Here is a 27,500-nt window from a genome sequence, read left to right as displayed (position 1 = left end):
AAATTAAGTGCTCGCTCGCTCGCTCGCTCACTCACGTACTAACTAAGCTCTATTACTCGGATTATTGGGGAATCCAAATTCTCTAACGACTACCATGTTACACAAGCAATGCACAACGAACTATCACGCTTTTTGTACTTTAACTCATCCATCAGGGTATCAGGATCTGGATGTCTGCATGGGTAATGCTCATGATATAGCATTCATATACTGAATAAGTTTTTAATTTAAAATTTCCCAGACACTGCAAACCAGCGAGCAACTCTGGATAACAAGACCGATCACAACACTGTGTTGTTTCTTTAACCTCAGGCAAAAGTTAAGAGGAAACGTCTTAAGACAGGCCAAGAGAAAATGAGGGGACAGACAGGGAGACTCCCGGTCCAGCCCTTGGGATATGTCATGTCTACGAAAGTTATTTTTAGACGAGCGGAAGGCCTTGTTCTAGCGGAAGTCTGTATTCCGAGACGTCCGCATGCAGGCCAACCTCGGTCTGATGTTTGAAAGAAAATAAATATTCATTAGCCTTCCACGTGCGCCGTCATTTTCTCTCTTCACTAAGAACCTGAGAGCGAGACAAGACTGCATGCGGACGTCTCGGAAGACAGACTTCCGCTAGAACAAAGACTTCCGCTCATCTAACAAAAACTTTCGTGGACATGACATATCCCGACCAACGCCCTGAGCCTCCGTCTCTGTCCCCTCATTTTCTCTTGGACAGGCCTGACGATTTACTAAAAAGTACTGAGTCAGGAAGGTACTTCGCTTGACGAGACCAGAGCACGACTTTTATACCTGCATTTTGTACATTTTGCAATGAAGACTGTAGTAATGATCGGAGCTTTTGTAGTTCAGCCACACTGCTGGTTCAAAGAGTCGGCGAATAGCACCTGTGTGAGGACGCGTCATTGTCATCGATTGAAAGTCAACCTGCAAGATGACAACACACATAAAAATAGGCACGCAATGCGTTCGTGTGGCAGTGCAACTGAGCTGCGTTTTGTCTTCCAGGAGATTCAAGTTATCTTTGCGAAGTATATGTAGCTCTAATAGTACACGTTATATAGCAGGATATTGTTTTGATACCGTATATCATACAGTGCCATGTTGATGTCTTAGGTAAATAGACTCCTGACAAGACATGTGGTTACTGGTTACTAATAAAATACTAAATCCCAGAAAGATTGAACACAATAAAAGAGAATCAAGAAACATTGTCTTCGAGGCTGCCATGTTCTTTTTCACCACAAGTTTGAGCATGCTCTGAGCCTCTGACAGCTTTGTACGACAAAAGATCACTGAAGTTAACCCTGTCGAGCAAGGTTAGTATTTGGACGGGTGACCTCAAAATATAGGACTTGCCGTCAGAAACATAGGACCGGAAATTCTAGTTTAACGCTCAAAAATGCGAACTAAGCAAGGTACAGATTTTGTTAGCTTGCTTTATGCAAAACAAATATTGATGCAAAAGTAATAAATATTGATACACAGTTTTTACGAAGAGGAGAAGAAGTTTTAAGGAAGTGTCGATCGAGAATAAAATATTTTGCCATCAGCAAAAAAATTTGCGACATGAAAAGAACTTAATTTTTGAACCGAGAATATAAAAAGTCACCATCAGCGAAAAACACTTTGGGAGTTTTTGCTACGTTCAATTTTTCTAATGTACTTTTGGCTGCACAAGTAAATCGCAAAATCGAAAGTGACATCGAATTCAGCGGGCGCCGTGATCAAGTTACCTCGCTTGTTTGCCCGCGAAACAAAGGATGCCTCTGTGTCAAAATGATGGCAAGACACCGAGTTTTTGTTTTTGTTGGTTTGTTTGTTTTTCTTTCAAGTGTTTTAAAGATTGACAAGAAATGTGCGAATTCAACACAAAGATCACAATAGTCCAACTCTTGAGGTTGTTGACCATTGTTTCTGCAAAGTCAAAAATTCACTCTCCTAGACGAGGTTATTTATAAGTAATTCCAATGTTTTGGAAATTGCAGCTGCTTTATTATTCATCAGCGTCACATGATTCATGCCGATTTTGGAGCTCATTTTGTTGAAACTCCAGCTCGCTTCCAGCAGATCAGTTTATGTTCGTGAGTTATGCACGTGCTACAGGCCTATTTGCCACCACGGTTTTACAATCGCTCAATCACTCACTCTTACGAACCCGGTGACATAGTGCACTAAAACTACCACAAAAAAACAATAGTTATGGACCTTAATCCAACAGTAGAGTTGCACATGTCTCAGACATTGACGGTACCTATAATGTGCCACTATACTTGAATATCATTTCTTTAAAGCGATCATTTATTGTCTGTTTTATTGGAATGGATTTGTTGCTAATAGGTTCAATACTTCTCTTTACGTCCCTTAAGGATACTGAACGTCGCTGATTGATTTATTGAAAGAAAAAAAAAGCGATCATTTATTGTCTGTTTTATTACAATGGATTTGTTGCTAATAGGTTCAGTACTCCACCTTACGTCTTTTAAGGAAACTGTGTACGTGGCTGATTGATTTTTTAAAAGAAAAAAAAATTGAGTCTGGTAACGGAAACTAAACATCCAAGTGTTGATGCGTTTCATGATTAGTGTTATCACTTAGAGAGTAAAAATCTTTATTATATGGCTTGTGTTTGTAGCCGATATAACGCGCGCTCTGATTGGCTAATTGTGACTAAATTGTACTGAGGGAATTATTCTCCCGTAATGCCCACGGGCCGTAGTTTCTAATGAAACTATGTTGCTGCGTTGGTTATAAAAGAAGCACAGAAACGGGGATGCGTTCTGAGGCAGTGGGAACGCCCAAAACATTAGCTTTCTAATCTCCCTTGATATTCGATTTACAAGCTAATATAAGTAAGTGACTGAAAAAAAAAAAGGCTGGTTGACTGTCTGAGTAACGGAGTAACTAGCCTGGAAAATGATTGGATATTATACCTTCCTATCTTCCACTTCAAAGACCTCATCGTTATTTCTCCAAGCATCTTCCAACCACGTTTGTAACTCTAGATTCAACGATTTCCATTTCCCACGGGACCTTTCGAGCTGCCAGACTGAGGTGGAACTGCACAAAAAGGAAAATAAAAAAGAATCAGGCAACACAAGTCGTTTAAAAATACAATACACTTGGAAAAAATCGAACAGAAAATCAAAACATATAAAACATGATGTGGCTGATAAGTTCTGAGAAATCTCCATTACCGATTCTCTTCAATGTTAGGTGTTCCGTGGATATTAACCCGACTCCACTCATTATAGCCGCATTCCGTATTACTAAGTGAGCCTTCCAGTCCGCGACTATGCGGGCACTGTCATGCTTAATTTGCTGTTTTTAGGTCAAAATCTAAATTAGTACCTTAGCTTACACGTATAACCCACTGACAAGATATGAAATATATTTATATGGCATAAAGAGCTATTCGTATTTAATTTTTGGTGTCTTTATGAAGAAACTGTCTCAAAACTGGCCAGTTTTTTTTAAAGTTTCAATCCATTTCCATCCTTGGTTATAAACAACAAAGAATAGCTTCAGTGCACTTCAATGGTCATTCGCAACAAAACTACAGCATCATTTTTGGATTTCATTGCAGCAAGGACGTCTTTTAGTGTTTTGAAGTTTGACTAAAATAGCGTGACACTACCCCTTTGACACCACCGTTACAAGTTCACCTTGGATCCCTCACGAGGCTTTCTATTCCTTCACTTGATACCAGTTTAAAACCCCTGAGAGGTTCGTGCGGGAGTTATTTGCGATGGCTGTACCGCCGAAACGAGATTTTCGTTCACGCTTGACCTGATCCCTACAAATGAGATGAGAGTGATATCTACGCGAATTACCTGAAAAGTCTCACGTAGGCGACTTCATTAGGTTTGCTGTTCACCAAAGACAAACCGACTCCATCCAACGAGACGAACAACTCCGTATTAACAATCTCAAAATCACAGCACTGGGCAAAAAAAACAACAACAACAAAACAAACAAGAAATGATTTAAAAGTGCATCAATTGCTAATTTTAAGCAGACCTACGTCGGAGAACAGACACACGACAAAAGAAAAACAACAACAAAACCACAAACATGACCGCTCGGACATCATATGCCCACGCTTTACATTCATATTCCATATATAATGAATAGCGGCCCTTCTAGCTGTCTACAGTCTAAAATTTCCGTGGGCGGTCAAACGCAAACACAACTGAAAAGCCCTATCTCCTATCTGTGAAAACACCGCGCCACTGGATCAGAATGAAAATTATACGTTCCATCTTTTAAAAGGTACATGTACTGACTTTTATTAATTGCCGACAGTGGTCCCATCAAACCAACCTTTCTTGCCAGGCAGGCGATCTCCTCATTGTCGGTAAAGATGAGTACCCGCTGAAGACCATCTATCACTGACACCCAGTAGATGGTTTTCTTAACCCTATGCTGTATTGGACCATCCACATCATCGGTCCAGACCCCATGATCCATCCCATCAGGCACCTCGCCAGCTGAGCTGCCGCACATCAGTCCGCAGGTGGTATCCCTGTTCTCCAACTGCTTTCGGTCGTCTTTGACTGGCGGTGAATTCTCGTCAAGTTCCACTCTTGTTTCGCCAAAATCATCCTATGGGAAATGTAAAAAGAAGTACCAAATTTTACCCGACTTGCGGTTTAACACTGGGGTGGGAATCGATTCTCGAAGAAGAAGGCATTTTTCATGATTCACGGCATAGCCTATTTTGCTAGTTCCTAAGTCATCTTTGGGTAGTTCCAGTCCTTTGTGGGGTTGACAGCTTGTTTGGCAGTTCATTTCAAATTACAATTTTGTTCGTTTACCACTAAACAGGACTGGTTCTACAAAAGAATCACTTGGGACTTACTATCAGTAGAGTATACTATTGCTAACAACCGACAGTAAATATTCTCAAAGCAGTAAGGAAGTTCCAAATTTTTATATTAGGAAAAAAGATGATTCGAAGACGTGCATTAACGTGTTTCATTGAGACAAAAGCAGTGTGACAACATAAAATATGTTACCTTATCTACCGGGACCTCGATTGGCTTGTCTCTACCCGTGTAAGGTTTCCAAAGCAATTTGCGGTCACCATGGGGATCATCCCAGGTGTAGAGGATCATGTGCTGGGAGTTAAGAACTGTCACTTGGCCATTATCTCTGCGGATTGAAGGTTCCACATTACTATTAATATTATATTGTTGAATATTTTGAGGGTGATAATGATAACAATGCGCTAAACCCAGCGTTCCGTTACGAAGGGCGTTATATTTCCTTTGATAAAACGTATTCTTTTAGTTTTTGAATTTTATTTATTTGTTTTTATAGCTTGTTGTGAAAGGTTTGAATAATCTGGCAAGACTGTGAATGAATGTGATATCGATGTTTTAGTGGTATAAGTGCCGACGTGCCATTGTCAATGGTGTTGATTTATGAAACGCGGTTTGGTTTTACAGCGGTTGTCACAAAAAGAGCGAGATGAGAGGAATCGATGGTTTTCAATCACGTGATGAGACGGCCATGTTGGTGCATAAAACAATAGCAAATAGACCTATTTCGATATAGTAAAATTCAGTCCTAAACAAAAGGCATCATCTCGAGGCTCTGGGGAATAATCTGGGGATTATTCAGAGCCTCGAGATGATGCCTTTTGTTTAGGACTGAATTTTAATATATCGAAATTGGTCCATTATGGCTCATGTTTTTCATTAGAAAAGAGTCAAATTCCCAAAAGACTTTTTTCTCTATTGTTCTGTGCACCAACATGGCTGCCGTGACGTCAGGTAAAAACCATCTTTATTCCCGTAAATCTTGATTTGTGATGACGCATCAGGAATGGGGTAGCTACAAAAATAATAATTACAAATAGCTATAGAGCAGGTTTTGATAAATTATTGTCAAAAGATTTTTTCCATTGATTTGTGTGTTTACTGATTCGATTAGAGAAGGACTTTAAGTGCCCAACACCTCAACACACTTTTCCACTTTATTTATTCTCCGAGATCGTCCCAAATACATCGTGTTGTCTTAAGAACCCGTTGATTGAAATTTCACTTTTTTATTCGCTTTGAAAAGACGGAAAAAGAGGTCATAATTTGATCCATGATCAAGCAATGAAGGGGAATGGGTTCGATATCGGGTTTGACGTCACAAATTTCTTTGCATCGCTGTTTTCAAAGAACTTTCACAATGCAAAGCAGTTTCTGACGTCAACCCGGTATTAAACCCATTCCTCTTTCTTGCACGGTCGAACACCAAATTACGTCTAGCTTTTCCACTCTTTGGAGCCTTTATAAACAGTGACTTTGAAGGAGAGAGAGTTAAGCAATTCAAAGAAATAGTGTTAGACAAGTGCAGAGAACTGTTGAGCGCAAAAAAGTTTTTATAGTTCATGCATAGACACTTAAAATCCGTCCGCAACATCCTTTGGCCAACCAGAGGTACAAACAAAATTATCCGAGCTTTGCTCACACGCGTTTTCCGCGATTACAACTGTTGGCTGTAAGAATTTTCTTGGCGTCAGGATTGGCTCGTTTGATAGTTTGTGTCTGTTAGAATGGCCAGATAATGTGATCACAACATTCTAGTGAAAAAGGAAAGGATTCACACTGAAAAAAGCAAGCGCTGAGATCAAAACATATACTTTCACGCACTCGCACTCGAAAATGAGCCAAGACGTAAAGGTGCGCCTGAGACTCAAACTTGCTTACTTTTGTGCCTGTGGCTATGATCAGCCAGCAATCACCTCAGTACACTTACTTCTGATGAAATCGTAATGCAGTATTTTCGCACAGGTTTTCGATTCTGATAGTTCCGATCCCAGGGGTATAGGTTGAAACCACAATAGTGGTTACAGAGTCTTCCACCTCACCATGGACGTCCACAGCAAGCGCCTGTAGCTCTGAAATTCTCAAGACGGTCGTGTGTGAAGTGTTGAAGCTGAAAGGCTTTGAAACGATGTTTGACATTGTCGGCTTGAGAACAACGACACCGGACTTGTCTTCGGGCCAAAATGGCTTGCTCTGAAAGACAATACACAAGAACACAAATTCCATAGTTATGCCCTCTTCACTGAAAACAACGTGCATCAAATTCCCCCCGGGGGGACTCCCATATAAAAAGGACGGGGGTACTCGTCGGAAATTTTGAAAAGAACCCCTAAGAGGTACCAAGATCTTGTCTTGTGGGTGTGGTGTGAAATTTTTTTCACACCTAAGAGGTACCAAATTATGGGTTTTTAATTAGACAAAATTAAAAATTAGTTCATTATCAAAATAATGTCTCCCGCCACAACTTTTCGGCTCAATACCCTAAAAGGTACCACTAAAGCTCCCGCTGTGGACCTTTTGAGGCTAAACACCCAAAGAGGTACCAAAACCGCTTTTTTAACCCCTAAAAGGTACGATGAGCACCCCCGTCCTTTTTATATGCCCCCCCCCCCCCGGGAAATTGCCCACTTTGCACTAGTCACCTTTCCTCAACCGTGTGTCACTAATCAGTCAGAAAAATCTGATGAAAATGTTATTGTTGTACTCAATTGTACAAAATGCAAATTATTCCCCTGAACCTCGACTCTGTTCTTTTGTTGCTGCAAAATTCGAAACAAGCCCCGTTGTGTGTGAATTCAAATTCTTCATCTTTATGAAAGGGAGAAGCCTGACTGATCCTCCTACTTGTCTGGGCAATTTAAGCAACTGTCTCTTCTAGACAGCTGAAAAATTCATTAGAGTCCTGAATTCATTCATTTAAGTCCTAAATGAGCCCAAAAAATTGACCTCCTCCCAACTGAGTGGCTTCATAGCTCAGTTGGTTGAGCATTGCACCCGCATCGCAGAGGTCGTGGGTTCGAATCTCGGCCGTTGAAGTCACCTGAATTTTTCAGGCTTCTGTAAGAGACAAATTGCTTAAATTGCCCAGATAAGTGCAAAGGTCACTTTTGCATTTCGTATACGGATTTCTAACATTGTTTGTCAAGCGGATTATATGGACCTAACGTCTTGAACGACCAAATAAAAACCCGCTTACCTCTCCCGGTTCCACGACAAACCATAATGCATTTTTACATTTGTTCTCAATAAAAGATATCGATATCTGAAAGAATCAACAGTACCAGCTGTTACAATAATCCTACTACACAATACAACAGCATATATGAAGCGTCTGTGAAAGCATAGGAGTTAAAAAGAAAACGTCACCAATACCCACCCATTCCTTCCGCCCCTGGTTCTGACATATACATACATAGACTACAGTATACTATACTATACTATACTATACTATACTATACTACACTACACTACACTACACTCCACTCCACTCCACTCCACTCCACTCCACTACCCTACACTATAGTACACTACACTACACTACACTACACTATACCATACTATACTATACTATACTATACTATACTATACTATACTATACTATACTATACTATACTATACCACACCACACCACAAAGATTTCTGAGCTAACGTTTCGAGTGTTAGCTTCTGAAGAACAGCTAACGTTTGAAACCCAATTTTTTATGTTTCCCTCATGGCTGACGCAGCACCAAAGTTTCCTTGTAAACCAACCTTATCAAGGCATGGCATAGCACAGTAAAGTAAAGTATAGTTTAACTTGTAGTACAGTACAAGGCCGCAGAGTATATTAATCGTGTACCTCTGTGTTGTTGATGATGACGTATTTAGGAGTCAGCGTGACAATTTTGAATAGTCGTGTTCTTGATATTTCAATTTGAAGGATGAACTAAATAACAAAACACAGAGACCGTTAAAAAAAAGCCAGGCACAAGGGTCGCAAACTGGACCACTCCCCTACACGATGGAGACCCTTGGATTGGAGAATTGACGCAAACTTCAATAAAAGAGGATTCTAAGTATACTGATGAGTTTTTGTGATGAAAAAGACTTATTTAATAATATTAAAGTATTATCCTTTGTCTCACGACGTTTAGACTGCATTCTTCAGGCAATGAGGCCGCCTGGTTACGCGTCACCTTATAAAGCACGATGTTCTGCTGTAATTAATGGTTTTTTTAACAAACAAAACCTATTTCCCGAAACATTCATTTACTGACATACCATCATGGGACGGTTATGTAAACAGAGTTTAAGCAAAGCTTTAGAAAACCGCATTCCAAGTCACTTTCATCTCGGCCAATCATAGTGGTGGGTTTGCGTTTGTGTGAAAAGAAACACCGCACAAGAAACAGCAAATTAACCACGTCCGGGCCTTGCCTGACCAATTGGAGCACTTGGTCCTGTTTCTGCCGCCATAATGGCCATATCGAGAACGAAGCCTTGTAACTAGTAAAAATCGTGTTCTTATGCTTGTGATCGTGATTATGTCGACGCTTGTCTTTATTTGGTATAAACTACTTATGCTTGCATCTGTGTTTGTTGCTAGTGAAAACCAGGCCAAGGCCGCACTTAGAATAGAATAGCCGACATTTTTCCACATAATTGAACTGCGAAATACATGAAATAGAAGTCAGAAAGATCATCGCACGTAAGCAATTGAAGCAGTTCCAAGCAAACCAGGGTGAAAAATTCGAGGTGTTAACGGGATCTCCCGATCAAGATGGATTCCGTCCAGGCTTGCATAGGTTGCAAGGATCCCGTGGCGTTCAAGCCTGGATTATTTTTTTCAGCCTTGCTTGCAACTGCCAGCTTAAATCTGTGATTTTTTTAAGGTGGCTCTAAATCCGCTACACAGAATCTTTTTAACTTTGCAGAAAGTTACTTTCATCTTGGCCTCCTGGCCACTTTCAGGCAATAAAAAACGAGGGTCATCGAGTACGTTTTCGCGATATGAGCAACTAAAGACAAAATAAAGGGTGTTTTACAGGGCTTTCCCGTTGCCACGGTGACTTATTACATCACAATAATGGCCGCATCTTGTCCAGGAATAATAGGTGTTTTACATTGTACCATAACATTGCTGTTACGTGATAGTGCTGTAGCGTCAATCGTTCTAAAGAGAGTACGGAGTTTTAAGCTAGGGCAACGGCAAAATATAACTTAGTGATATCGAAAGTTTCACGATAATTCTGCCTCGTTCGCCTTGTACAATACGGTAGAGTAAAAACAAAAAACAATATAATTAAAGCAAAAATAGAAAATGAATGGTTCATTCTCATATGCTCACGTTGTCGTCAAAACCTAAAATTTGGTGATTTCACGTTGTTGTTTTGTGGAGTACGGCAGAGCATAGTTAATAGAGGGGAATGGTTATGAAACCCGACAGATTTCTTTGTTGTAGGTTTTTGTTCTCGTTTTTAGCCTTGACCGTGCACAAAACACAATAGTTGTTTACTCCATACTGCGGAACTAACCAATAGAAACGTGTTGGTTACGTAATTCATGCATAGTGTATGAGTCCACGGTCGTGGACTTTCCAACTTAAATCTTGGCTGCTTTGTTTGCTCTTTTGATGTTCGCCGAGCTTCCAAACCATTCCCCTCTATTAACTATGGGCAGAGAAATGAACGGAAATTCATGCTGCACGTGCAGCACGAGCATCAGTTTCCTTTTTTAACCAATAATATCCTTGCTTTGTGGCGTTGTCGTCGTCGTTGCCAAAGCTGTCGTCTTTGCGTAACTTCCAAGCGTCTCTTTTAAGTATTGAAACTGGCTTGAGCCACCTTAAGTTTCTTACCTTATACTGCGATGATTTTGCCGACTTTGAAGTCAATCTAACTTAACCTTCACGTGTTCCTCTGCGTTGAGTTAAGACGGTGATCTGTGATGGTTTTACCAACATACCTCAAACTTCTTGCCATCGTTTGTCTTGCACGTCACCTTTCCTGAATCACCAATCGCATCCAAAGAAAACTTGCTCGACCACTGATGGCCTGATAGTCTTAGCTTGGCCTTGAAAGGAAGATTATTCCATAGCGTTAGTGTAATGATGATGAGGATGAACGTAAAGGGGCTAGGCCACGCTATTTTAGGTAATTTTGTTTGATTTTGTTAATGATGAGCTCTAAACGTCAAATTGGGAGAGCAAGAGTCTTTCATTTGCAAAATCACGGTCACATAACAACTGAGAATGATTTTCCAGCTTTGTAAATGACATTTTGATATAGACTGATATAAATTTCAAAAAAGGTAGGCCGACGTTTTTCAAATTTACCCAAATTCAATCCATTTCAATCCTCTCCAGTTTTGTCCATCCATGTCCCTTCTTGGCTTCCCTGTGTTTTGTTAGATTTCCTCTATAGTTTTGAACAGTTATTTTGATATTTTAGTTAATTCTATGACCATTCGATCAGTGCTGAAATTGCCTAAAATCGCGTGACCCAGCCCCTTCAATTAAAGTATGAAGTGTATTTAGCTCTGAGGTACCAACTGGGGACGCTGTACAGTAGGTTGGTTTTTGAGGAAAGGGGAAAACAAGAGTACTGGGAGAAAAACATCTTGAAGAAGAGTAGCGAACCAACGACCTCAACCCACATAGGACGCCGAGTTTGGGAATCGAACCCGGGCCACATTGGTGGGAGGCGAGGGCTCTCACCACTGCGCCATCTCTACTAAGCTCCCTGACTAACAAAAGATAGAGACCTTAACTTACAACGAAGCTCACCAGTCGAAATATTTCATGCATTCCCACCTTTCTGTGCGTCCTTCCATTAAAATTGAAAAGAAGGGGATGCTTCTCCGAAGGTGACTGAGAATACACTTGTTTGCTTTTCGAAACCTGTTGTTAAGAGATGAATACAGAATGAACAAGAAATCTGTCGTAGCATTTACATCCCTATATTTCCAGCTAAGAAGTATCTATTTCATGATTCCATGCTCAACCCAGTTTGACCGAGAGAATACCAACATGGCTTTTATGAATGATGCCTACAGGCCACTTTAGAAAATACCATAATACTCTTTGTTTTCCCTGCAAAATGTTGCATAAGCAAGCATAAGCATTGTTCTTATTTTCTCTTGGGACCATTGTATTAAAGTCCCAAGAGAAACTGGAAACAATGCTTATCCATAACAAATTGATAAATTCAGTCTCAGATGCAAACCTGGGCCGGGTTGTTCGAAAGCCGATTAACTTAATCCAGGATTAACGTAAACTTTGTTTCACGTTTTCCACTTTTTGATGAAAGTTTCTTTTCTTATTTTTGTTTTTCAAGATTGACTTCCTCCGATGTAAAGTTTTGCCGAATATCAGCGTTGAACAGCATTTGGGAGTAGAGAAATAAACTCCTTGGTTAATTTTTAATCTGGGATTAGCGTTAATCGGCTTTTGAACAACCGGGCCCAGGACGTTTATTTCGCATGCCAGGAAAGTAGCGTCTCCCAGATTTTTGAGCTTATCATCTCTAATGGAGAAAAGAAACTTACGAATATAAATGTATTTGTGTGAAAACAAGTTAAAAGGGAAAACAGCTTTCAAAAATGTCGATTTTTAATAATTCAACTTACCCTGTACTCCACGTGTAATCCAGTTTTGTTAATAAGCCAGTATGGAGAGTAAATGAACATTTCTCTTGTTCCGGACTGATGCAACGTATGTACCCCGAGAAGCTGAAAAACCAACGAAACACAAAACTTGATATATTTACCATTGTCACAGTTATCAAATTGTTAGACTGTGAAATTCGATTGTATCAACTGAGTGATTAAAGTAAAATATTAATTGATTCCGCAGGACGATTACAGAGCTCAAATGCAATGAATCGGATTAGCATCACTAACTCAGTGACGCAGCACCACAGTTCAGTTAGAAATTCCCATGTTATCTCAGTATAATTTCTTACGTGACCATGTATCGTGCAAGTTCAATTTTGTAACCATTGTAAATTGGTAACTGTATTGGATGCCCCCAAAGGGTATTTCAGACAGAATTTACAATAACTCTAAATTTCGAGACAGCAGAAAGCAAATCGTTATCTTTAAGAAAGTTACGACATTTTTTAATTTCGAAGACATGTTTCGATGTTACAAACATCATCGTCAGTTACAAAATATTTGAAAAACCGTTAGGACTTCTATAACAACTAGGCGAAACATGCATAAGTAAATATATTTAATCATATTTAATTATGCATGTTTCGCCTAGTTGTTATATAAGTCCTAACGGTTTTTCAAATATTTTGTAACTGACGATGATGTTTGTAACATCGAAACCTGTCTTCGAAGTTAAAAAATGTCGTAACTTTCTTAAAGATAACTCTAAATTTATATACAATAATTACTCCAAATAAAACATACATTAAGAAAGGAATTTCTTCAAAACTTTTGAAGTAAGATCGTCCGGGTTAAAGTACTCCTGAGAAAGACAAATCAGTTGACAATTCATTGGTAGGAAGCGGATCACTTGCCTCTGAAGATGACTTCCACTCAGCTTGTAGAAACGCCAGTCAGCGTCACTAAAAACAGTCCTTCTCAGGACTACACTCACCCTGACGATCGTACTTCATCACGTTTTGAGAGGAATAAATTGTGTTTTAAACATCCCAGCCGAGAGGTCGGCATCAGCCTTAGCCCTTGCGCACAATTGCTGACGATAGCTGTCTTCGGACCTACAAGAAAGATCTGACAGAAATCTTGGCTTCAAACCACTCAGCGCTAGTTACAATTAATCCTAACTAGTACTGTGGTCGCGAACATAAGACCGTGTCGCAAACCGCTCCCTAAAACAACCGGGATAATCCATTAACACCCAAACCTACTGGAAAAACGACTAGGAAACACGTTAAAACACCAGCTTTCTGAAATAAGGAAACGAGAGTTCCACAAAATGCTTCTCGAGCCTTTTAAAAAACAGGCCTCAAACGTTATCGTTGTCGTTGATCACAGACAAGATCACAGTCTCAGCTTTAGGGATGTGACGGCACTTTGATTCCCAAAAATTGTTATCACACAGATTTAACAAAGGCAAAAGAAAGGAAAGGAACTTTAAATTTATATAAGTGTCTAGTCGTTCTAGCGCTGGAGGACCAATTGGGGACACTGCGCCATCCCTGCACTCCTCAATGACTTATAAGATTGGTCAATAAAGACAAGGGCATTTTAGATACCAGATTAGAACTATGAAAGGGTGAAGTGATCCTCAATCATATCTGGACAATTTAAGCAATTGTCACTTTACAGATACCTGAAAAAAACACGTGGTTTCAACGGGATTGGAACCCAAGACCTCTGCAATGCCGGAGCAATGCTCTACCTTGCAGTAGTTAGAATTAGAACTAACTTACCAGCTCTTTAGGCAGTTCCTCCTTGGATTTCATCGATAAGGCCAATGACTTATCAACTTCTTTTTTAATAATCATGAGACCAAACCAATCGAGGTCTTTGTAATTTTTCATCTGTGTTAAATAATAATAAACATATTTTTTTATAAAACGATAACAATTATTAGGCAACTTTCGCATTGACTTCAACTACCAGTTTCTTTTTCTTTTCTTATTTAGATTTTGTATTCCCTCCCAGTGGGGTAAAAATACTTGTAATCAAATGCCGTCATCATGCAAACGTCCTATTACGGTAAATATCATACGGTCTCATCAGAAAATATAAAGTGACACAATCCCCACAGAAACCAAAAATGTGCTTTCAATTGTATTCGCTTGGCCAACTCAGTTAACTCCATGACGAGTACTAAATGTGTGTATGCATCATACGCAAAATGAACGGAATCTGAAGAGAAAAAGACAAGGTTAAATCAGGAAATGTAAGCAACGAGAACAGCAACAGCTTAGTATGAACAAAACATCAAATTTATCGGTAGTAAGAAGAAAAATAACCGTGTTGCACATGAACACAAATTTTAGCGCATTTAATGACAGTAGTCTGCAGAACTACAACATACAAAAAGCAAATTTGTGGTTTTGACGGCAAGGTGACAATACCATTCTCATTCTCCATTTTAAAATCAAAATCGTTCCTAGCATTCAAGTTATAGAACACTTCCCTAACGCTGTAATGTGCCACCGTCAATTCAACAAACGACAAACTGGTAGGTCAACAAGTCTACAAAGTTCTTGCTGCTGGAAAAAAAAAGTCATTGAGGACAAAAATACAGTACCGTTATGTTCACGTGGCAATTATCCCCGGGACACAAAGACACAACGGATAGCTTTTCACCAGGGCGAACAATTTCAACGTCTTGGCTTTGCGTCTGATGAAGAAATAGAAACGAAACCTTCAATCAGTTTGGACAATCAACAATTTAGTGACATCGGCACAGCAGTTTATCGGAGGAAGGCTGTGTTTATAATGTCTGGAAGTCAGCAACAAGCAAAGTAATGAAAATTAGCAACCAGTGTCTAAATTCTAAGGAACTTATGCTCTCGAAGAAAGATTTTCCATTTCTCAAAACTAATCTTACTAAATGCTATGCTTACCAGCGCTGACAGTTCAAGGTCGACAGGCAGTTTGTTTTGAATAACAAGGGGAGGGTACAGGTGAATCACGTGGTGCGGTGAGTCTTCGTCAGATGGCAGTTTGTTCAAGGTGTCGGTCTGACATAGCACCTAAAGAGAGACATATGACAAAACAAAAGACGAGGCAAATTGAACGAAAGTCCCCAAAACGTTTCGGGCCCGAAAAGCCATTTGTGAACCTGCCAACCGCTTGTTCAGGAGAGCCGATCTTTTGAGATGTTTTCAAGGTAAAAAAAAGCAAACTGACTGTGAAGTTTGACGACTTAAATCCTCTCCATTCTTGAGATACAAAGGGAATTGTGACACCCGAAAATGGCCCGTAAAGTTTCGGGACTGTCGAGAAACGCGCCGTGTCAGAGTTTTTTCCTGTTCATGGGTGGCTTTATTTCCATTAACAGGGATAACGCCCAGATGGATGGGAGGATTACATCGGAATAAAAGCGACAGAAATTAAAATTACACTGCAATAGAAATATTGTTCTAGTTAATTTACAGGTTAACAAGTACCCTTATGTAAAAAGTGTCGGATGAGGTGCTTTCTTTGACCGGAGGGCAGGCCAAGATACAGCTGGGCCCCTCCTTGGTGAGCTTCCTCCAAGATAATGGCGTTGTTGGTAAATCATAACTAAAAGAAAAGAAATCATTTTCAGTACATGTATAAAATGCATAAAAAAGACTGCGACCTCCGGTCTGCACTATTTCACATGGCAGCAAGATTGGACGTCTGCAGAATAAGAGAACAGCTAAATTTTTATGTAATCGCATCCACCAAACTTTCTCTCGTGCTTTTATGGAATGGCCGGATTTGGATCAATCCCAGCCTTTTCAATTTTCTAAACCTTTTCCCAAATCATTACATACGAGTGGGAAACCAAATTCGTGCTTTCAACGCGCATTCAACCAATTAGAAGCAAAAGAGAGCGCGCTCACCCAATCACAGTGCCTTAGCTTCCTAGTTAAGAAATAATTAACAATTATTCACCGAAGTGAAGGTAAATATCCAACTCGTTCACCGACACTGCGGTGAATAATTGTTTTAGTATATATATATCAGACAAGTTGAAAAAAAGCGAACCAAAACACTACTTTATTTTTTGTAAAATGTGGTCGGAAATTTCAAATCTCGCACACGGGCTACTCGGAGGTGACTAGTACTTGGATAATCACCTCCGAGTTAGCCAATCAGCTAGCGTTGGATATTTACCTCGCCGCTTCGCGGCTCGGTAAATACGGAGCTTAAGCACGCGCGTTTTTAAGACGCGGACAGCAACCGGAAGAGTACATTTCGCTTGCCAGGACACTGGTGTCTCCCAGATTTTTATACGAATCGTCTCTAATGGAGAAAAGATACTTGGCAATGTAAATGTGGTTGTGTGCAGACAAGTTAAAAGGGGAAACAGCTCACTTCCGGTTGCCGTCCGCGTCTCAAAAATGCGCGTGCTTAAGCTCTCTAACATCCACCGCTAGCCACCTCCACTTCGGTGAATAGTTGTTAATTATTCACCTCCGAGAAACTCGCCCCGGATTTGCGCCCGAAAATAGTGTAACCGTTGCAGGAATAAATGAGTTAAAATAATCTGTTTGGACTATATTATCTCACTGTTTTAGTATATACTAAAACAACTATTCACGTCAGTGTCGGTGACTAGTGGTGGCATTTAATTCGCCGCTTCGCACCTCGGTAAATATCCACCACTAGCCACCGACACTTGGGTGAAAAGTAATCAAGTATCCTAGCCAATTAGAGCTTAGTAGTGTGTCCCTTGTGATAATGACAGAAACATACGCTCATTTGATCGGAAGAAGAAGAAGACCCTATTTAGACACGATAATGATTAAGGCTAGCAAGCTTGTGGGGTCGTGTCAGGATTAAATTAAATTGCTTACTTGTTATCACTGGGTTTCACGAAAATGTCTTCGTTATATGCAGTTTGCAGCGGAACGTTCTGCGCACCACCTGGCTCGACGCTGAACAACTTCATCGCGAGCTGACCACCTGCCTCTGATGAAGCCTTGCGCTTCACGAAAACATCCACGGAAACTTGAAGATGGTTTTGGATCTGTTAAGACACCGAAAACGAGAAAGGTATCTAAATATTGGCGGTACTCTTTTGGGGAAAATATACGAGTACTCATCACGATCACATGGATTTCAAAGCCAATCGTCCTGTTTGAATGTATCCCATCAGTGGAATGCCCGCTTGAAAATGTCCTTTAGAGCGTACTTAAACCTCAAAAAAGAAAAGACCGTTAACTCTTCTGGAAAGCTCTTCTCGTCCACAATGTGGGACAGCCTTCGTAAGGTGGTAGACAGCAGAACAAAAAGAAAGAGGAGAGCCTAGCGTCATGAGAGAAGGAAAGAGTGGAAAAGATAAGCCGTTTGGAATTTACTCTGTTGTTATCAGTATTTGCTCAAACTTATTTTAAAAACTTATCCTGTTATGACTTCTTTTCTTGCCTGTAGGGTGCAAAGTTTTACGTGGAGACGAAACTACGGCCTAAATAGTTTGGAAGTTCTGCCATTGAGCTACGGATTTCAGTCCTTTGAATGCAGGTAATGTTTAGTAACCGAAGGGATACGCGATTTGTTACATACATACCTACATACATAACTTTATTTAGTAAAGCAGGTCAAGAGGAAAAAAAGCAACTTTACAGCTGATGTGGACCTACTGTAATAAAATTAACAATACATACATATGGTAGTGATTATACTTTAGATAAATAAGATAAATAATCGCTAAAAATAGGACTTGGTCGAGAGAATATACTAGTGATTCAGCCCTGCTTTGCCGTGTTATAATAAAAGCCGCCATGACTTTTTATTGCAGTTGACAATAATCGGGAATATTCAACTTGATCACATGTGAGAGGAAAGGAAACCAAAGAAGCGTGGAAGAAGGACATAGATATGCATTCTCATTTATTTTATCTTTTTGGTCACACACAATGCAAGAATCACTGTGTGACAGCTTTTACTAGGAACGAAAACAATGTATGGCGTTCTAAGAGCCTCATGGACCTTCTTATAGATATTCGCAAGCTGTTTATCAGTGAGAAAAAAACGCAAAATATCGGTTGGCCGGTTTGTCGGTTCCGTCCAAGATTCTGTGCAATTTTCTTTTGACAGGTTTGTAAGTAGGAAATGTAAATGTAGAATGTTCTATAAGTAGCAAAATTACCGCATAGTGAGAGGTTTGTAGTAAACTAATTGTGCTGTGTAACAACGAAATGCGTACTGTACGATTATGAGGTTAAAAGCACAATAGAAGACGAAAGTATTCCTACCTGTAATGGTGAACGTATGAAAACGGTTTTACGACCATTTTTGATTTCCACTTGAACAACAAGATACCATTTGTGGTTTTCCTTGAAAGATAAAAAAACAACAACAGAAAGGTAGTGTCACAGATCAAAACGTATCAAAATCAAAATCATTTAAATTCTGCAGAACAGTCACTCCTATATACTTCTTATAGAAAAGTAACAACATCACTAAGAGATATTTCCACGATGTCAGTAACCTCAGAGAACCAGTTTGAGAGTAAGGACGAGACCTCAGCCGTTTTGTAAAAGGATAATAAAAGTTACAGGTCTACGACATGCCCTTTAAAAGGAAAACACCGATTCCCGTCCGGTTCCCTTAAACTGTTAAAGCGACTAAATCCAGTTGGGCGGGGTTGACATCTGGATGGGTCACCAAATGGGAATATCCCGTGTTGTAGCCTAACGGCGATAAGGGATGGCAAAGTATTGCGCCTCTCACCAACAATACGTTTCACACCGTTGTTGTTGCTTAAATTAGAGATTGATTTTATGCCGTCCCTTGTCCGATGGCTGTTCCCGGGTTTCCCTCAAGAACAGGAAAAGGCCATTACATGAGGGTATAAGCACGGAACCCGCGTTAACCAAAAAAGGTTCTACTTTTTCAATCAGTATCGGTGCCTGTACTAATTTATTCCCGTTCCTGAGTCTGGAACATGTATAAATTGTTACCTGCACTGATTACTTAAAAGGCATGTTCCGATCGGGTTCAAATGACCCTGGCGTCTTCAAAACGAATGACTGATGAATGGACCAAGTTGTAACTCACTCTCACTCGTTTGCCCACTTAAGACTTACTTTACCATTTTTTAATAACTCCATTTTTCTTCCTCAGAAAACTGTTCACGTGAAACGTTGACTCAGAGGCTTGCAACATCGATGTCTCTAGCCAGCACTCCCTTTTCTCTCCCCTACCAAAGTATGTATGAACCCACAAAGGTTCAGACAAACAAAAACACAAAAACACAACAGAATTACCTCAAGAAGAGCAGCGTCTCTTGGAGAGAGCTTATACAGGTATGAGCCCGCACGAGCAATGGAAATTACAGCCACGTTGTAGAATCCATCAACCTATAAACACGAACACTTCATTCCAATTTTAGACGCAAAAATCTGGACGCACGAGGTACTCATGAAAATTTGCGCGGGCAAGGACGTTGCATGGTATGTAAACGCTTAGGGCTGGTTAATGTGTGCGATGCCAGCAAAAATACAAGCAACATTCGCAGATGAAAAAAAGCGCTGTTAGTTCGTGTCGTTCGATAAAACAAAAGTTACTTAACGTCAAAACGCTACTGACTTTGCGTACTTTAAGTGTGTTAATGCTTGCATCCTTCGATTACACTAGCCCTTACGCCAAATGTCAGACAGCTAAAAATTAAAAGAGAAGAGAAGAGTCTGGTAAAGGCTCATTTAAACGCTCTCAACATTTGCTCAACATAAGAACAGGAAACCAGACTCTCCCGTTCAGATTTACGGCCTAATGTGAGCACGCGTGTGTTTTACAAATGTTGAACACTGTCCAAACGCAACCAAAGTTTGGTCAAACAAAGTGTTGAATGCAAGTTGAAGCAAATGTTGAAATTGTTTAAATGGGCCTTTGAACAATAGTGCGCAAGGCGGCATCGATCAAACCAAGAGATTAGCACTAAGCACTAAACTTGTTTGAAACAACAACGCCTGGGAGAAAATACCCAGCTTTGGTCCAAATAACTGCCGACCCGGACCAATTAGGTAAAGGATCCGAGTAACGTTCTGGCAGGGTCATACGGGCTTAAACGCCCGCCGGAGCAACACTCAAGTCCTTAAAATAATAAAAGTGCGGCCTTGAAAAGAGACATGTACGTCAAATGACTACTTTATGGTCTTCATGGATAAGGACGATAAACGTTGACCCCGTGGCAAAAACAGTTAATGAACTTTGATGCATTGAAGAATCTATACACTGGTAAGAGCCGAAAGGGTCGTAAAGCGAGTTGGAATATATTACTGACCCAGAAAATGTGCTGCAATGTCAAGAGTTAAGCGCAAAACAACTTGGCTTACTGTTAAAGACAGCATATTGTCATCGTCCTCTGCGTCATTCCTTCCAGACTCCATGCGTTGACCCTGTCTACCTTTACTTATATCTGCTTGAGGAGGCGCAAGGATTCCACCAGCTAGGGCGCCAATATTAGCCACAGTTTGGCCCAAGTGACGGCTCCCTGTCAGTCCTTAAAAATTAAAAACAGTACATTTGTCTGGAGACGTCACGCAATCTTAGGCGATCTCGAACTAACATGACGTCACGGCAGTCATTTCGGTGTTTCAAAAGAAACAAACGCCGAGAATTAAAAACTATTCGCAAGCAAATATTTCCCTTTGTTTCCACTAACCACTTAGGAGAGTAGGGTAAATTGCCATATCTTTCGTAACCGAGTACACGACACGTTCGCATCTATTTAACGAATGCACAAGCGTTTTTTCAGAAAAAGAAAATGTTTTATTCTCCCCCACCCCACCACTGACGAGTAAAATCGTCTGGCGTTAGAAAGAGTAAAATTTCATCCCCAGGAGTCATTGGGTTTTTGAGTGGATGTAGAGGTCGTTAATGAAAGCATATTTCAATGTTATTATGTTAAAGTTTATTTATAAAAAAATAAAAATATAAAAAAAAATTCATTTCGAGGCGGCAATTTTAAAAAAGAAAGACCCTCCAATTTCTCGCAATTTTCAATTTTCAATTCTTGAAAGAACGCGCTGCGATGTCGGTCAGCATAAAGTTGAAATGGAAGTTTGGAAGATCATCGCAATTAGATAAGCTACTCCGAATTTTTCACCATCTCCAACAGGCTTGATAGCTCAATTTTACAGCGCAATCATACGGTCATGGGTTGGAAACCCGTTCACTGAGCACCGATTTATTTCAGGCTTCAGTTGCAACTGCTTAAGTTGACTTTCTGACTGCGATAAACTCTCAAACTTTCATGTCCATTCCGCAGTTAAAAATATAAAATTCCGTATTCTAAAACCACAACATTATCCGCCACGTATCCATATTGGTGTCGTGGATTTGTCGTTGCACATTTGTAAGAAATCCACAGCTGTATTCTGCAGAGCGCAACCATATCAATTACGTAAACAAAACATTACCAAAAGCCCATAACCGACGAGTGTCGATCTTTCTCACTTGACCTTGGTCCATCAGTTTAATGTATTATCGAAATTTAGTGGCCAATCAGATTGGACCCGATGACCACAACGTTTCTGATTGGTCTGCAACCAAGTAGCCGCACGAGGGATTAGGGACCTCTAGATCGGGGAACGAGGACGACTACGAGTACGAATTTTCCTTTCTGAGCACGCGCACTTCGAAAAATGTCTGCTTCCAAACCTTATGCGCATGCTCAGTACGAAATACTCGTACTCGTAGTCGTGTTCGCCTTCCGATCTTAATGCCCTTAATGGTCGTGTTTAATGCAAAATCATTGATCGTGCAAGGAACACAATACCGCCACGCCTTTTTCCCCGCAAACGTCTAGCAGTAGCTGTGCTAAAAATAAAAAATACCGAAAACTGATGGCCGTATTCCATCGCAGATCGAGACGTCTCAGTTATGAACGTCTGACATTACTTCATCTCTTACCAGAATAGGATCTATCATCTCCAAGGGATTGAGTATCTGCTCCCCTTTCCTTGGAAGGCGGCCTGGCACTTAGAGCTTCTTCATTTACTTCTGCAACTCCCGCACCATCCTCTGTTCTGTGATCTGTACTCTCCTCTACAAGTAAAGCAGGACGCGAAGGAGAAACAACTTCCTTGTTGGCGCATATTCCCGAATCTAAAGACGATCGTTCTCTGGCAACTTTTGTTTTCAATCTAGGCTGAGGTCCGACTTGAAAGGTTGGCGCAACCTGTAATGACAATTTTCTTTCTCTGATTGCTGCCAGGGAGACCGGCGCCGAATTAGCTCTTTTCCTCCTTATTTTCTGCAGCTTGTCTCTGAGGCGATTGAGTAAAGGTTCAGATATCCTTCTGAATCCCTGCTGCATTGAAGACCCTTGAGAATCGTGAGTAAACGCCATGCCAACGCCTGCTAGATTATTTGACCCTGCAATGGGCTGTTTTACGATTCTTCGCCGCACAGTAAGTTGACTGCTGTCAGAAATCTTAACAGAGAAAAAATATAAAAAAAGCCTCAGTTAAACACCATAAAATGCAAAGTACATATAAATCAGTAACTAAAAGACGGACTTCTGAAGGCGGAAAGAAAAGAAATTTGAATAAATTTGAAACGAGCATCTTATCCAATGCAGCAAATCATTAAAAGCGAGCAAAGCATGGCCGTTTCCTGGACGCTTAACGGCTTGAAAGCACATGCCAGAAGTGAAATTCCTTCGTAGCTATCTTTTCTGCGCCACGTCATGCACGTTAAAACACACAAAAGAAAGTGACCAAAGAGGAAGGAAGATAGGCGCCCCCGCCCCCACCCCCCTTCAATTTAATCTTTAAAAGTTCAACTTCAACAGTTGTTCCGGGGAATTGAGATCCATGAAATTGGCGCGCAACCAGTTTTGCCTTTATTCCTAGCGTTCAGTGACGAAATGTGCTCATTTTGTCGAGAGCATTATTCTAACGAGATTTCTCTAGATATCATTTAATATTAATAGTTTTCGTTATTTCCAGTGAGTTAGCCTAGTTCTCTTAATCATCAATTATTAAGACACTGCTCATGCAATGGCAATTTTATGAACTTTGCATATTCTTACATGTCCTACAGTCACCACCTACACATTTAACATCAGAACTCATTAACGAAATTCTGTAGAATGGCTAGTTTTGAAATAACTACCACAAATAATGGTTTCCTACTTGATGTTTAGGGCTCACTGTGACTGCTGCATGAATTCCGAGCTAAAAAAAACATCAAAGATACTCCGTTAAAATTCAGCCACCAAAGCGAAAAATTTACATCAATGTTCTGCGCGCCACAGGCACAAGGCAACGTCAGGAGCTCATCAAATGGCGCCAGTACCTTTCATATTGGGCCTCCAAGTCAAACCTTTCCCGAGTAGAGTTATTCATAGAGCGTCTCTCGTGGAGGGTTTCGACGTTAAAAGCCCATTCAAAACAGAGCTATGGCAGTGCTATTGTTTTACGTCGCATAACCCAAAAACCCGTCGTGGAAATATGACACTTTTCCCGTGCAAAAGCCGTTCTAAAAAATACATATACTCGGGAAAGGGTTGACTCAAGGAATAAGGGTAGATAGTGTTTGATGGGCTCAGTCTTAATTGGCAAGGTAAAATTACAATGTGTGTTCAACGTTGGTGTCATCCTTTACTTGCAAATTTTTTAATGCAAATAGGTCACCGCCATAGCTATTTTCATTTCGGTGTTATCGATATCGTCACCTTCATTTATCATCGTCATCATCGATATCATCCACGTCGTCATCATCATAATGACGTCATACCAGTGAAAATTTTACGATGACGGTAAGTTTTCTGCATTTGTGCAGACATGTCCTTGGTTTTCATCCACGTAATGAGACGGCCATGTTGGCGTACAAAACAATAGAAAATGGTTCCTCAAGTTTTTGCATAATAATAAAGGTGAAGTAACTTTATTTAACGTCGGTAGTTCCTTCAGCTACGAGGCTGGTATCAATGGAAGCCGACGGTGCGCCCTTTACCCCCCTCCCTCTGTCAGTGCTCCGTTTTACGGGTAATTAAAGCTATAGTTACACGGATCAGAGGAAAGTCGAAACAGACGTTTAAGTCACCGAGGATCGAGCCGGGGACCTCTCGCTTCTAAAGCCGCGCACTAGCCATCTGAGCCACGACTGCTCCTCGGAGAGTCAAATTCCCAAAAGATATTTTACAGCATTGTTCTGTATACCAACAATGGCCGCCGTGACGTCAGATGAAACCCACAATACCTCGTTATGGATCATAAACCTCGGCCCAGGAACTGTTCTTCGCTTCTTCCTTCTCTCAGTTGTCCACAGCTGGAATGAAAAGTCATTTCCCAAAGTGAGATTAAGCTGAGTGGGACATGTTTAATAGGTGATTTCCACCGGTTCCACACTCAATGATGGATTACCTGACTCAGTTCTGATAAAATCTTCACTGCTGTTGGAGTGACAGTTAACTGCAAAACATCATGTGAATGAATGACAATGTAAGTGGCTTGTGATTTGCTGGCGCCAGCTTCAGTACCCGCGTCAACCTCATCCTTTGGCGCATCTACGACGTCCAATCCAGTGTCATCCGAGGACGAATCAGAAAAAGCTCTTTGCGTGGACTTGACAAATAGAGCCAAAGCTCCATCATAATCAAGGTCTTCTTCATCGTAAGATGTAGTGTCCATGCTAGGCTGTACTGATTTTTCACCTGACCTGAAAGAACGCAAGTTTTGTCGCATTTCTGAGATAAAACGAACGACATGATTGGAAAAGTTTAGTCTGCACTTGCAGAATTGAACGTTATTAGATGCACGCTCAAATTCAATAGCAATAAAAGCAAGGTGACACACGCTAACACCAACCCGGTGTGGCCAACACATCACGCATGTGCACAACCATTTCACCCGGTCAATTAGCAGCCATGGACTGCTGCTCAAATTCAATATCCAACAAAAAAGTGTCCCTTTAAATCTAAGCATTTGCTACCTATTTCTAGCAGTACGGAAAGTGTAAGGGTTGGCAATTTTTCGGCCAGGGTAAATTCAGCTGGTCATCTTTTCTTGAGTACTGGAATTCAGGGCACTCTTTTTTCCGTTAATTGTTTGTATTCCCAGACGCGAGTGGGTCCCATTCAACAGTACAGTTCGCAAATTTTCAGGGTAGGTGTGTTGTCCTATTTAAGGGCGTTTTTCTTTTGTCAGAACGGGTAGCCCAGACCCGTCATTTTGCAAAGAAAATGCAACAAGTTGAAGGAACACTTGCACGATAATCCCTCGCACTCTTCTGGAGTATACATATCATCCTCGAAGTGTGTTAATTAGCCAGTATCAAAATACCACAGTAGTGTAGCAGCTCTCGAACACTGGTATTGCAAGCAGCTTCTATTGCGTCTAAGTCAATGTTTCAATTGTTTAGTCTTTTTTTTTTTTTTTTTTTTGGCTAGGGTAGCGAGGCAATCACATTATACGTTACGAGAGCTGCTACATCACCCGTCTGGACGGTCACTTCTGTCAAATGGAAAGCACCCTTCGTTAGGCTAAAGCTAAGCGCGCCATGATTATGGAAATGCTTTTGCTTTCCCACTGGATTCTATTACCAAGAGACTATTTAGCCCTGTCACCACCGGCCATGTTTTCAACCGGAACAAATGATAATACTTGCATACGAAACAGAGTTAATTTCCGGAGAATTCATTAGGGAATCCAGCATGACAGCCATTTCTTCGTGTTGGGACTCCAAAACGTCCATCGTACCGCCACAGGCGGAAACATCATAATTTTTTTCAAGGCATGTCATAGGCTAGTTTCGAATTATGCAGCAACAAAAGAATAGAGTCGTGGTTTAGGGAAATAATTAGCATTTTGTTTTGTTCAAAACAAATGAAAATGCAAATTATTTCCCTGAACCTCAACTCTGTTCTTTTGTTGCTGCACAATTCTGGGTTTGCATCCACGTGATGAGACGGCCATGTTGATGTACAAAACAATAAAAAATGGTTCCACAAGTTTTTGCATAATAATAGAGTCAAATTCCCAAAAGACATTTTACTGCATTGTTCTGTACATCAATATGGCCGCCGTGACGTCAGATGAAAACCATCAATTCGAAACTAGCTTATGGAGCGTTTTCACTCACGTGACCAGAAGCCATATTGGATTACTAAAACAAAAGAAAGTATTTGCATAAAAATAGAATTCATATCCCAGAGGATTAGTTTGGTACACCATCTTGGCCTCCATTCCTATGTTTTGGAACACCAACATGGAAATATTACACGCCGACGAGAGGACCTGAATTCATCTATTTTTGACTGCGGCGTCTTACCGTCTCCTAAAAGATGGTGGCTGACAGATTTTTCTGAAAGAGGACCTTCGCTGAGTAAGAGTCCGATTTCCCGAATCAGTCACATCTTCATCTACTGGTGTCGTGACAGTACCATCCGTAGTGTCAGTCGGAGGGGCATCACACAAGTGACTGTCATCTTGCGGAGAAAAGCTAGACACGTATGCCTCAGCCAGGAATACCTACACACAGACATAACATGACGGTTTCAATTTCCATACAACGTCACGTACTAAGCAAAGGAAGCGAAAATATGAAAAAATCCAACAACTCGTCCCTTAATTGGAATGGATATTGCGGACAATCTTGTTAAATTTTTACCGAATTAGAACCTTTAGCATCAGGTTTTTTGATAGGAATTCAAACCGCAAACGCAGTTGGCCATTTGCAGTCTCAAGTTGTCAAATTCTAGCAAGGCGTTCGGTGTTTCATGAAGCCATGTTGTTTTTTTGTCAAGTCGAAGTGCCTCACTTTTCGCGCCTAAAAACATTAGCACATCGCAAGCTGGTATAAAACGCTATTTCTTGCCTTTAAACGCGGCCATACATTTGTTAATGGCAAAAATCTTGCCGCAAATCACTTACCGCCGGAATCCTTAATTTCCTGCCGTTCAAACGTGAGCTGCAGGACCGTGGTCACGAGACATCCTCAGGTTTGCTGTCTGCAGTTAACCATGAAAACTCTAATGCTAAAGGTCTCTATTTACTCTTTCCCTCTCGGGAGAGGCAGTAATAGATTTTATTCTGTTTTACGCATGACGATGTTTACTCTTCA

At 40.6% G+C, this 27,500-nt stretch overlaps 1 protein-coding gene across 2 annotated transcripts in view; it reads right to left on the bottom strand.

Annotated features, from left to right (window-relative positions):
• Positions 1-27,500, bottom strand: part of LOC137996675 (intermembrane lipid transfer protein VPS13C-like) — a 118,813-nt gene that overhangs the window by 19,158 nt on the left and 72,155 nt on the right. For both annotated transcript variants that reach the window (XM_068842198.1, XM_068842199.1), the window contains exons 73-96: positions 26,709-26,908; positions 24,803-25,097; positions 24,639-24,707; positions 23,570-23,611; positions 22,344-22,866; positions 20,765-20,931; positions 19,697-19,789; positions 18,683-18,763; positions 17,282-17,454; positions 15,902-16,019; positions 15,356-15,484; positions 15,037-15,129; positions 14,207-14,317; positions 12,432-12,533; positions 11,617-11,703; positions 10,770-10,877; positions 8,665-8,751; positions 8,023-8,088; positions 6,757-7,019; positions 5,022-5,157; positions 4,327-4,608; positions 3,837-3,946; positions 2,937-3,063; positions 796-930 (exon numbers count right to left, since the gene is read on the bottom strand). In XM_068842198.1, the coding sequence (XP_068698299.1) occupies positions 796-930; positions 2,937-3,063; positions 3,837-3,946; positions 4,327-4,608; positions 5,022-5,157; positions 6,757-7,019; positions 8,023-8,088; positions 8,665-8,751; positions 10,770-10,877; positions 11,617-11,703; positions 12,432-12,533; positions 14,207-14,317; positions 15,037-15,129; positions 15,356-15,484; positions 15,902-16,019; positions 17,282-17,454; positions 18,683-18,763; positions 19,697-19,789; positions 20,765-20,931; positions 22,344-22,866; positions 23,570-23,611; positions 24,639-24,707; positions 24,803-25,097; positions 26,709-26,908 (3,597 nt within the window). The remainder of the gene's footprint in view (positions 1-795; positions 931-2,936; positions 3,064-3,836; positions 3,947-4,326; positions 4,609-5,021; positions 5,158-6,756; positions 7,020-8,022; positions 8,089-8,664; positions 8,752-10,769; positions 10,878-11,616; positions 11,704-12,431; positions 12,534-14,206; positions 14,318-15,036; positions 15,130-15,355; positions 15,485-15,901; positions 16,020-17,281; positions 17,455-18,682; positions 18,764-19,696; positions 19,790-20,764; positions 20,932-22,343; positions 22,867-23,569; positions 23,612-24,638; positions 24,708-24,802; positions 25,098-26,708; positions 26,909-27,500) is intronic.

Source organism: Montipora foliosa, chromosome 3, assembly GCF_036669935.1.
Source record: "Montipora foliosa isolate CH-2021 chromosome 3, ASM3666993v2, whole genome shotgun sequence".
In the NCBI taxonomy this organism is placed as follows: Eukaryota; Metazoa; Cnidaria; class Anthozoa; order Scleractinia; family Acroporidae; genus Montipora; species Montipora foliosa.
This window is presented reverse-complemented; position numbering and strand designations above follow the sequence as displayed.